Source organism: Pteropus medius, unplaced genomic scaffold (assembly GCF_902729225.1).
Source record: "Pteropus medius unplaced genomic scaffold, Ma_sr-lr_union100, whole genome shotgun sequence".
Taxonomy (NCBI): domain Eukaryota; kingdom Metazoa; phylum Chordata; class Mammalia; order Chiroptera; family Pteropodidae; genus Pteropus; species Pteropus medius.
In genome coordinates this window covers 8,161,765-8,174,322 of record NW_024349225.1, presented here as the reverse complement: position 1 = coordinate 8,174,322, position 12,558 = coordinate 8,161,765, and the positions used below count along the sequence as shown (strand labels likewise).

Genomic DNA, 12,558 nt, shown 5'->3' with positions numbered 1-12,558 from the left:
AACACAGTTCGAGGTCTGGGGAACAGAGGCATCTCATAGGCAAGAGACATGACTTGTCACCTCATTCTCAGAACTAAGTCAGACCCCAGTCCCAGAGCCTCTTGAGTGTAGCCCAAATATTATTAGAGAAGGATGCTGTGGAAATGCTGTACCTCAGTACTGCAGCCCTTCACCCCAGCCCTTCTCTAAAGGCTTTGTGATCCCTTATGGATAAACCACTCTGGAGAAAGTAAGTGCCCAAATTTTTCAGTGACTATCACTAATTTCTGGGACCCCAAATGTCATGGTTTGCCATCAACATTCTGAGTTTATAGGCGTTAGGTGGTAAATGAATTCTGGCCCAAGTTCACGTCTGGGCATGGCTAATATTCTGGTTATGCACCCTACTTGCCGATTAAATACCTGGAATAAGTCATCTTAGCAACTGACAGAAATCCTACATTGGTGCATTCACTCACTGAGTAAGGGCTGTTCCGACAGAAAATGCCAAGTGGAGTGCCGAAATAGTACATCAGAAGCATTACCACATACCCGGAGAAGTGCAGAGTGTCACCATCAAAGGCATGAAAGATTCAGGGGTGATTTTTCCCACCTCATTCCCATTCGCTTCCCAGGCTAGTCACCATAAAAGACTGTCGGTCATGGAGAATGGCAGNCTGTCTGTCTGTCTGTCTGTCTGTCTGTCTGTCTCTCTCTCTCTCCCTTTACTGGCTATTTTCTAAGACAGGAATGCTGGTAAGGGCAGCTGGAATTGAAATATACTCCCAGATGCAGGCAGGGATGGGAGGAGACCAGGTGGAGACAGTTAATTACTAGAAGTGGGCTCTGGTCATCGTAATAGGCAGCAGAGTGGAAAACAGACAGGTTTTGACTCACAGAGCTCTCTGGTTGTAGTTAATTAATTGTCGGATCCCAAGGAGTGAACTCAACAAACAAGTCACCAAGTCTTTGTGTAACAACAAAAAGCAAAAAACCAACAAAACACAGTTCGAGGTCTGGGGAACAGAGGCATCTCATAGGCAAGAGACATGACTTGTCACCTCATTCTCAGAACTAAGTCAGACCCCAGTCCCAGAGCCTCTTGAGTGTAGCCCAAATATTATTAGAGAAGGATGCTGTGGAAATGCTGTACCTCAGTACTGCAGCCCTTCACCCCAGCCCTTCTCTAAAGGCTTTGTGATCCCTTATGGATAAACCACTCTGGAGAAAGTAAGTGCCCAAATTTTTCAGTGACTATCACTAATTTCTGGGACCCCAAATGTCATGGTTTGCCATCAACATTCTGAGTTTATAGGCGTTAGGTGGTAAATGAATTCTGGCCCAAGTTCACGTCTGGGCATGGCTAATATTCTGGTTATGCACCCTACTTGCCGATTAAATACCTGGAATAAGTCATCTTAGCAACTGACAGAAATCCTACATTGGTGCATTCACTCACTGAGTAAGGGCTGTTCCGACAGAAAATGCCAAGTGGAGTGCCGAAATAGTACATCAGAAGCATTACCACATACCCGGAGAAGTGCAGAGTGTCACCATCAAAGGCATGAAAGATTCAGGTGTGATGGTTCCCACCTCATTCCCATTCGCTTCCCAGGCTAGTCACCATAAAAGACTGTCGGTCATGGAGAATGGCAGTGCATTATTGTAAACCCACGCAAGTGAGGACTGCAATTGTAGCTGCTCTTCCAAATGAAGTCTCCTTACTGAAGCAACCCAGACATTTGGTTTGTAGTTATTGATCTGGAATTTAGCTATAGAATATCTTTTTAAAACTTTTTTTTCACATTCTGCACCAATGACTTTCTAGATTCAATCATAAGTTTCGTTTTTATCTTCTATCATTTTTTTATATCCTTGTTTATAGCTGTATATCATTTTCTTCACCCCTAAATGGGATTCATAATTGTACCTTTCTCACAGTAATTAGGAAGAAATTTAGATAATCTATGTTAAGAGCATATAGTAAGTGCTAAATATTTGTTACTTATTATCTCATATAATTGGGGATGAGAATCTGGGATAATGTGTTTTTTTCAATTCATCGTTCATTTTACAGGAGTCATTCTCTAGTTAGTGACATAAACTTTCTGAATCCTTGCAAGTCTTGAAATGTGTTTTCTCCCACTTGAATGTTGAATTGGCTAGGTAAAAAATTTGTTTCCTCTTTGAAGATATTGGCCCACCGAGAAATCCAATAGTAATCAAATTTCCATTGCTTTATAGGTAACCTTTTTCTATATAGAATCTTTTGATTCCCTTTCTTCTGGCTTTGTCTAGGATATGATCTTTATTCACTAGTTATTCTAAGGATTTTGTGGGACCTTTTAATCTAAAAATTTGTTTTGCTTCAAATCTGGGACGTTTCCTTCTTTTTAACCCCCCAGCTGTCACCACTATTCTTTCTATACCATCTGTCATTAAGCTGTTGGAATGTCTGGATCCATTCTTCATGTCCGTCCTTTACCTTTTTGTTAATTTGCTATTTGGCCCTGTCCATTCTGCTGTATATCCGCTCATAAACTTTTTTTAACTTTCTGTCAGGGGTTCCTCAATATCCCTGGCTTGTTGATGGAACATTTTGTTCTCTAGAGCTTTTTTTGGATTTATTGTGTCATGCAATTTCAGATGGAAGATAATAAGGTCGATGTGGGTGCTCAAGTTTCTTTCTTGATTTAAATTCCTTTATTTTTCTTGGTTTGTCTTGTTCTTTTAATTAGATTGTACATTTTAAGGTTAAAAAAAATTTTTTTATACTACGCCTTTCTATTCTGTACCTTTTAAACTGTTTTCTGGTTTTCGAGGACCTTATGAATCTGACTCGTTCCACCCATGCAACAAACACATCCCCAGGTTATTTACCCAAATACATCCTCGTCTTTAGTCTCCCAGCTCTTTTCTGTGCAGCGGCACCTGAAAAGTTCTTTGCTCGTTCGGGAAGCCCTCCTCACCTCATCCATGACTCTGGCTCTGCAGTGATTCTCCACCAAGCAGTAGAATTGCCTGTAATTTTCCCTAACAGACCCAGACCTATTGAATCAAAATCTCTGAGTAGACCTGGACATCATTTGTCTTCCCCCTTAAATAAGCTCCACAGGTGATTCTGAGGCACACCCAGGTTAAGAACCTCTCAGTCTCCTGCTCCCAGCTGCGGGTCCCCAGGGCGGGGCGGTCCCTACCGCTATCCCGCTTCCCCCTTGCCGGGAGGTGGTTGGAGAGGGTCTCTCGCGCAGCCCATCTCCAGTCTTCCAATCACGTCGAAGGAGGAAGGCGCCGGCGATCCCAGGAGGCAGCCAACGCTGCCTCGGAGCCCCGCCAAGCGGCCCCGCGACTGGGACGGACCCCAGACTGGACCCCCGACCCGCCAGCCCTGCCCAACCGTCCCGCGGGCCGCGCGCCCTGGGGCTGGAACGCGGCGCCCCAGCGCACGCCGTCGGCGGTCGGGCACCGGTGCGCAGGCGCGCGGCCGCCTCCGCGCTGCTCGTCCCCGGCGGCTGGTGGAGGGAGAGCGCCTTTGACCTTGCGGGGCCCGCAACGGCGAGACGGGTGAGGGGGCGGCCAGACGGGGCCAGCTGCGGCGGCATGCTCCACTTGCACCCTTCCCTCCGGCCTGTCACCCCAGGTCGTGGGCCGTCCCCGGGCACGTGGAAGGACAACGCCCCACACCGCCAGGGGCGGTGAGACGTTGGGGGCGGAGAACGGGAAGGGGACGCCTTACCTGGGCAACGTGGGGTGTGGGCTGGTGAAGAGGACTTAGGTGAGAGGAGCGGGGAGCCCCCCGTCGGTTTGGGGTGGTGAAAGTAGTCTGGGGTGAACGTCTTTACCTGGAGCCGTCGCCTTGCGTGGGGAAGTGCCATTTTTGCGTTTGCCTCATTCCCAGTCCTGGTTCCCACAGGCGATTCTGTCTGGGTAGACAGACTAATAAGACCCCAGACACACCTGAGTTAACACTGCGGAACTTGGACTTGTCACACAGTAGCCAGTGGCAGTGATTTCTTGCGACCCACATAAGCTAACAGAGGTTGAGATTTAGAGTTCGAATTGCGTGGGGACTTAGCGAAACGCAAATTTCAGAGGAGGAGGACCCTCTGCCTTACCACCTTTAAACCCAGCATCTCAGTCGTTTGTATCCCATGGGTCGTTTTAAACTAAATATCTTGGGTTTGCCTGCTTCTGTCTTAAATCTGTAGGGTGCAATGTCTGAACAAGAACGCATACAGGAATGCCTGAGGAAAGAAATAAGGTCGCTTCTCATTTCCACCAAAGATGGTCTGACCCCGCAGCAGTTGGAGAAGGAGTACCTTCTGATGATTGGCAACCATTTACCACTCCGAATCCTTGGCTATCGTTCCACTATGGAGCTGATGTTGGACATGCCTGACGTTGTCAGTGTCTGCCCCTGTGGGGACGGTACCGTAATACTGAAAGGTGGGTTAAGATTTGACGGTCTATAAAAATAATCACTTAGCAAAGAATTGTTTTAGCAATTGTCCCGCATCTTAGGCGTGGGATTTTAATGTTTTGCGGGGGAGAGGGAGATCACAGGCCCCTTTGAGAGTGTGGGCAAAGTTAACAGAAACTACATTTTGCATATGATTTCAGATTATTGCACCTTAAGTTGGGAGAGGGAGTGGGACTTTTTAATTATAAAATCATTTTTTAAATTTCATGATGCTCTTGCGCGCTCGCGCGCGCGCACACACACACACACACACACACACCTTGTTGGTCTCAAGAGTTTTAACCTTTCAGGAGTCAGTTAGAAGTAATAATGATATATTGGGTTTTACCTTTCTCTCTTCATCCTCTGATAGAGGAGCTAATAAGCTGTTGTCCAAAATGCAAAAAAATGGAAGAACTAAGGGTTCATACTTACCATGCTGCTTAGATACACAGCTCCTTGGCGAGTTTTAAAATGTCTGTATAACCACAGATACAAAGCTTAAAGAAGGGAGTAAGTTTTAACCTAAACACGGTTTCCTTTTTTTCTACATCTCTTTAGCCATTCCTGATGAATCCACTAAAGGAATAGCAAGCTTGGTTGCAAAACAGAGGAGCAGCCATAAGGTGCGAAACTCCATGCAGAAGGGAAGGGCCAGTGTCTGCTCTGGGCCAAGCTCTCGTCCGAGAGTACCTTACCGAGGACGGGTGCCCCCTATTCTTCCAGCTGTTGTGAAGAGTGAGTTGAAGGACCTCCTGGCGTTATCCCCTGTTCTCCTTTCTGATTTCGAAAAGGCATTTGCCAGGCGATTTGGACGGTCATTCCAGTATGTGCAGTATGGGTTCCTGTCTATGTTTGAAGTGCTGAATGCTGCTTCGGATGTCATTTCTGTAGAGCAGACCAGAGCAGGTTCTTTGTTGATGCTAAAGAAGAGCATATCAGAGGAAAAGCAAAGAGGATGGCCAGCAGGTAAGCGTTAGCACTGGTAACTGTATTGTAGATGAGCAAATTTTGGAGCAATCTTGACATATACAGAGGTAAGTAATAGCTAGGCTCTACCAGTATGTTGAATCCTGGCTCTCCCATGCGCTAGCTGAGTGATCTCAGGCAAGTTACTTAAAATGTTTAAGCATTAGTTTTCTCATCTGTATAATGAAAATAATAATACTTCATAGAGTTGTGCTGAAGATTAAGTGAGAGGAGGTCTGTAAAGCACCTGGCATTTAGTAAGCTCATAAGTAGTAGCTATTATAAAAACCCAAGATCAGCTCTCGCTAAAGCACTGTAAATGAACATTAGTTCTATGTGTTCATGTAAAGAAGATGTAACATGAAAAATGAAACTTTTAAAAATACTGGTTAGTGGCATTTGCCATCTGACCTTTGCCATCACCGGTCTTTGATATAATAGCAGGCACTGCAGTAATTTATGTAGTGTTACAATAAACACCTTATTTGTATAGCATTTACCTTGTGTTCTCATTGCCATACCAAAGACAAGGGTAAGTAACCTACCTGATAGATAAGGATACTAAAGCTCTGGAAAGCTAAGTGACTTTTCCAAAGTCACATGGTTGGAAAAGTGGTCCAGCCAGGATTAGATACCCAGCTCTCACTACTGCTCGTCCAATGCTTTACCTCCCCAGTCACTGTCCTTCTCAAAGGCTCAAAAGACCAGTACGATCATTTGCGTAGTGTTTCTCTAGACCCTCGACAGCATGGAATCTATACACTGAGACTATTTGGGGGATTCTGTGCCTGTTTCAGTGATTTTTCTTTTTCTCCAAAATCTGTCTTTAGATTAACATAGGTGAACCGTGAGAATGTCATGAGTTTATAAACTAATATTTAAGCAGTGGTGGGTAATGTCATCGGATGGAGATCTGCCAGGAGGTTTACATGCTCTAGCTGGGGAAGGCCATGGAGTCCACGGAATGTTTAGAGTTTAGCCCTCAACCATATCAATATTCTTGAGATGCTCAAACTTAGAGAGACTCACTCATGTTATTCAACTTACAAGAGGTTCATGCTCCCAATCCATGGCCCTTATTATCATCAGGATATCTCAGAGAGAATTGTGTTTTTTTGGTGAGCTTGAGCTTAGAATAAAGAGGTGAGGTTCAGTGGTACACTTTTCATGTCGTATAACAGAATACACCTCTCCAGTGATATTCTCCTCCCTACAAATCTTGAAGAAAAAAATCTATACTTGAGAATAATATCTTTATAGCTTTTCATCCCCTTCACTCCCACACACACACTGCTGGGTGGTTGTCCAGTTTGAAGCATAATTCTAAACAGACTCCTTACTTGGAGACTTTTTGCTCTCTTAAACAGGATACAGCTTTTTAGAGTTTTACCTATTGAATTCTGCCTCTCTGTAATTCTATTCGGGTGACGTTAAGTGGAGTTCCAGATAGTCCCAACTTTTACAGTAACACACTTATGAATAATCTCTTGGTTTTCTTCTGTAGATGACTAATCACTTCAATTATATGTAAATTGTATTGGCCTCATATTAAAAATGTACAGTTACTGTCCTTAATTTTTAGTTGCAAGTTGAGGGCAGTTAGCTCACAGTAGCCTCTATGTATAATTACCAGGAAATAAACTAGAAATTTCTAGTGACAATTTTTCTCTCTTCTTTTCACAAAAGGTAAAATTTTTAACCAGCCTTTTAGAATGAAACAAGAAGGGCCATACTCCACGGGCTTCCCAGTGGCAAAGGCACGCTTTTCACAGCCCACCTCAAACATGGAACCACCAAATCAAATATTGAACATGGAAAAGACTTTTAAGTCAAACGTAGTGGATACTTCAAGGCTGAATCACACTGAAAAATTAAACCAGGTGAGCTATCGGAGTTTGAAGTTTTAAGTACACTGAAAATGTGTTTAAATTCAGTGGTTATTACTTAGGTCTGATGGAAAAGCTGATTTTTCAACATTTAAGTCATTCATCGATTTCAGATTTAACGTAAGCATTTTCTGTGGTCCTGTGGACTATTAAGTGAGAGGTGGTAGTGAGAAAAGAGTACAGTTTCGTCAACTCCATGGTTCCTACTATTTTCCGCGGATGACTCCCACATCTGTGTCTCTCACCTAAGCTGTGCAAGCATCTTGCAGTTTCCCGCATGAATATCTTCGCCTGAATGGCTGGTCCTGAGCACTGCAGTCCTGGTGTTTCTGTGACTGGAACGCTGAAGGGCTTTGAATGAAAACTACTAGACTATAACCAGCAAAGCCCGGTTAAGAGCACAAGATAGCAACTTAAGCCGAGCTCAGAATAAGCACATGGAAATTAAATTCAAGGTATAAAAGTGCCTTATTTCTGTAACTTGAAAAAATTAGCTTTAGTAACATAATTGACGTGGTAAAAATTACCCATTTTAAACGGACAGTTTTGAGTTTTGACAAATGTATCTAGTCATGAAATCACCATCAAGACCAAGAAACAGAACATTTCCGTCATCCCCCAAAAGTTCCATCATGCCACTTTGTAAGTCAGTCCCTTTCCCCCGCTGCAGCCCAAGGCAACCACTGCTTTCTATAATTACAATTTTGACTTTCCAGGGGTTTCACTAGATGGAATTAAATAACATCTAGCCTTTTATGTCTAGTTTCTCTAACTTAGCGTGATACTTTTGAGATTCATCCAGCATGTATCAGTAGTTTGTTCCTTTCTCTTATTGAATATCATTCCACTATGTTGATATACCTTAATTTGTTATCCATTCTCCATCAGATGATATTTGGATTGTTTCCTGGGGTATTATTACTAAAGCTGCTATGAACATTTGCATACACTTTGTATGAAGATAGACTTCATTTTTCTTGGATAAATACCTAGGAATAGGATTGCTGGGTCATACTCTGAGTGCATGTTTAACTTCATAAGAAATTGCCAAACTGTTTTCCAGAGTGGCTCTAAGATTTTACTTTCCTATGAGCTATGTATGAGAGTTCCAGTTGCCGTTAATGGCTAAAATATGAGCCATTTCAGTGGGTGTGTAGTGGTATCTCCTGGTTTTAATAGAAATTTCTCTAGTGATGAATAATGTTGTATACCTTTTCATATGCATATTTTTCTATTTGTACATCTTCTTTGAAGTGTCTGTTCATATCTTTTACTCAGTCTTAAAAATTGAGTTGTCTTTGGATTGAGTTGGAAGAATTATTTGTATATTCTGGACACAAGTCCTTTATCAGAGAAATGTTTTGCAGATATTTTCTCTTGATCTATGCTTGCTTCTTCATTTCCTTAATGTTTTTTTTGTTTGTTTGTTTTTTTGTTTTGGTGGAGCAGAAGTCTTTAATTTTGATGACATCTAATTTATATTTTTCTTTTGATTCTTGCTTACATAATAAATCTTTGCTTAATCCAAAGTCACAAATTGTTCTCTCATGTTTTCTTCTAGAAGTTTTATGATTTTTTGTTCTTCAGTCTAGCATCCATTTGAAGTTAATTTTTTGTGTAAAGTCTCAAGTATGGATCAAGTTTTAATCTACTTGAATTATAATTTTGGAGTGTGTTTCTATGCTAGTTCTACACTGTTTTAATTTTGGTACTTTTAAATTCACCTTAATGTTTTTTAAGGCAAGTCTCCTGTAGTTAGTCTCTTTTTAGACATTTTTCCTACTCTAATGTATTTTTTTCTTGGAAATTTAGAATTATTTTTGTAAGTTCTAAAATTTCAGTAAGATTTCTCTTAGAATTAAATTTTAAAAAATTCGAAGACTTCACACATTACATTAAATATATCCATTCAATAGTATGCAGCTTTCTCTTTGGTCAGTATTATCTTATGATCTTCAGTGCAGATGTACAGTTTTCTTCATTAGAGTTTGGCACATATCTTGTAAGAGTATTCATAGATATTGCATGATGTAATACTTTCCTAGCTGTTGGGAATGGATTCTAACTGCTTATAAGTTATGAGAAACAAATTGATTTTTTTAAAGTATTCTTTTGAAACTGGTCACCTTACTGAATTTATTTGTTCTAACAACTCTCAGATTTTCCAAATAGACTATGATCATGTTTATAAATAATTTTGCTTTGTTTTTATCCAAGGTGTAAAGGTCTTATTTCTATTTTCTAAATTTATCATACTGACAAAAATTCCAAAAAAATTATTTAAAGAACGATGATAGTGCATATTTCTTTTTCAGAGATTTTAAACTCTAAAGAATTGAATGGGAAGACTTTATCTTTAATTGTTCTAAGGAGTGGGCGGGCTGTAATTCCTAAACTATATATTTAAATTTCCTAGCAGGATAGACTCTACACAATTAGCAGATCCTACACAATCTTACTTATAATAAGTTCACCTTTGCATTTCTTCAGAATTATAGATCCATCAGTTTTCTGGGTGTTCCCTCAAAACTCTACAAGTATATGGGTTTCTTTATGTGCATAGAAAAAGAATAAATATTTAACAAGATTAAATTTAAATTGTAAATTTACAGACTTTTATATTCTTTTTGATCATCTTTGTTTTTCCACATGTTATTTTGTCGTAAGAAAAATATGTTATTAAAAAGAAAAAAAATCAGTTTTTCCTTTGTAAAATGAGGAGGATTAGTGTTTCTTCATTTTTCACCTGCAAGAGGCACAGTCAGGCTTGGTCATTAGTATCCTACCCTCACCAATGGCCGTGCTTCGTTTCACAAAGCAAATGGTTTACAACAATTTAAAGCCTGTTTTGCATGATAGGAATAATCTTTTTACCACATTCTGTTCATTTATTTTTACCTCTTGAGAGGAAGTTTAGATGAGGAATGAAAACGTGAATGAGTGAAACGAATCAGCTCTATTTTCTGGTTAATGAAGCCTCAGATGCTCTGTCCAGCCCGGCTCATCAGAATTCTCTGCATTAATGTTTAGTCTTAGATCACAGCTAACAACGGTGTTACTTTGCTTCCCATTAATGGGTCATTGCCTGCAAGAGCATTTGGTCAAGGAACAGGAATCTGGCATTTTTAGGGTCTCTAGTCTTAATTCCATCTAGGACCCCCTCCTACCCTACTTACTCCCTTACACATTAGAAAATTTTATTGTAACATTCAGCATGAGATTTAAAGTAGGTAAACCTGGAATTATAAAGGTCTACTCTTAAATGAATTCAAAATCAGGGCTGGGTCTTAATTGCTACCTGACTTTTAATTTACACCCAAGCAGTCGATGGTTTTTACATCAATAAAGGCTTTACTTGGTATTGCATATAAGAAAAGAAGCTTTTTTATTTCACTTGATGACTTGGTTCCGCTGTCGTTCATAAGTGTCTGGACAAGCAACCAGATGGGTTAAACACGTACCGTCCGTCAGAAGGAGCAATTCACTGAGTTCATTAATAAAATTCAACTTAGAGTAGCTGTTTTATACCTATTTTTTCCCATGGGTTTGGAAGAAATTTTTAGTATGGCAAGTCAAATTCCATATTGCCTACCTTTTAGTCAAATGAGATACCTGGCAGATACTTAAACAGCTGAAAGAGTCACTTCTGCATGTGTGCCTGCCAGTTTGTGATCTTTATCAGAAATGTATTTATGTTTTACCATAATGCCAAAAGGTCTGTGGTATATTTCTCTAAGATGTAACTTCTGTTTCTTTCTGCTTTTAGCCTCACGTATCTTCTTTCCAAAATGCTTACAACTCGTTTCTAAATATCACCTAGGTGTGTCTATGTTTTTAAAAACTTGTTCTTATTATAAAGTAATATAGATTGATTGTAGAAGATTTGAAATAAAGAAAAGGACAGAAGAAAATAAAAATCACCCATACTTTTGTCACCCCTAAAATTTGACTTTTTTTTTTTTTAATAAAAAGTAGAATAATTCTGGTCCAGGTTTGTGACCTGCTTCTTTTTAGCTATAATTTTGTATTGTGAACATCCCACATTGTTAAATATTGTAATGTAACATAATTTTTAATGGCAGGATGTATGCGCTAGAATTTATTTTACTTCTAACTTAGGTTAGGCATTTAGGCCGTTTCTAGTTTTTGCTATTAAAAATAACCTTATGATGACAATCTTGCTCAAATTTGTGCATGTCTCAGGATAAATTTCTCCAGATGCCATCACTGCATCGAAAGGAATGTACACTTTTGTGGCTTTTCATACCGTAGTTAAGTTGTCCTCCCCGACAGTGGTTTCAGTTAGCACTCACATAAGATGTGTGTGAATGTGCTGCTTTCCTTGTACCTTTGCCAGTACTCAGAATAAATGGACCCCTCTTTCGAAAACCCTCCCCTGGCCGCTGCCTCCTTACTGATCCCCAAGTCTAAGCTGGATCTCCCATGGCCTCCTTAACACCTTCTGGCATATTATCCTTTCATGACTCTCTGTGGGTTTTTTCATAATATTTATCATAATTGTCGTTACATATTTATATGATTGTTTCATGTCTGTCTCCCCACGCTAGACTGCAAGTTCCCTGAGGGCAGTGACCATATCTAGTTTATTTACCCCTGTGTATCCAGCTCTTTGTACAGTGTGAAGTACATAGGATGTGTTTAGTACATAATTGTTGAATGAATAAGTGGGCATTATGGTAAAAAATAATTTTCTAATTCGATAGGCAAATAACTGTATCTGACTATCACTGTCTAGTTATTAGAGGTTAAACTTTGTTTTTATTGGCTGTTTAGTGTTAACTTTTATCAATTGCCTATTCGTGTTTTTGCCCATGTTTCTGAGGTGTATCTCTCTTTGACTCACATCTCTTCTCTGGCACTAAACACTCTTATCTGAATATGGCTTTTGGTGGGGGAGGGGCACTTTCCATCTTTCTAATATACTCTTTTGTTCACTTGATTTATTGTCCATTTTTTTTTTTGTTTGATACATGGGCATCTGAGACTACAGCATTGTTGAAATCAAGGACCCTTTAGATTACCTTCCTCGTGTCAGTCATTGATCACATCCTACTCTTTCCCCCACGTTATAATTTCTACCGTCTAATTGTAGCTGTCCCCAAGATTACCTGGACTTTAAGAAATCTCCCTCACTTCATTCCGTTTAAAGTCAGCTTAATTTAGTCAGTTACTTTGAGGCAAAAACAAACAAACAAAAAAATCCTTTTTTTTTTTCTTGTTTTCTTGAGAAGCATTTTCTTCCTA

The 12,558-nt window shown here is 40.2% G+C and overlaps 1 protein-coding gene across 1 annotated transcript in view; it reads left to right on the top strand.

Moving 5' to 3' along the window:
* The first annotated feature begins 4,193 nt into the window (after positions 1-4,193).
* TDRD5 (tudor domain containing 5) overlaps positions 4,194-12,558 on the top strand; it is a 44,485-nt gene continuing 36,120 nt past the window's right edge. The window contains exons 1-3 of the mRNA XM_039881629.1: positions 4,194-4,425; positions 5,000-5,407; positions 7,094-7,287. Of these exons, the coding sequence (XP_039737563.1) occupies positions 4,194-4,425; positions 5,000-5,407; positions 7,094-7,287 (834 nt within the window). The remainder of the gene's footprint in view (positions 4,426-4,999; positions 5,408-7,093; positions 7,288-12,558) is intronic.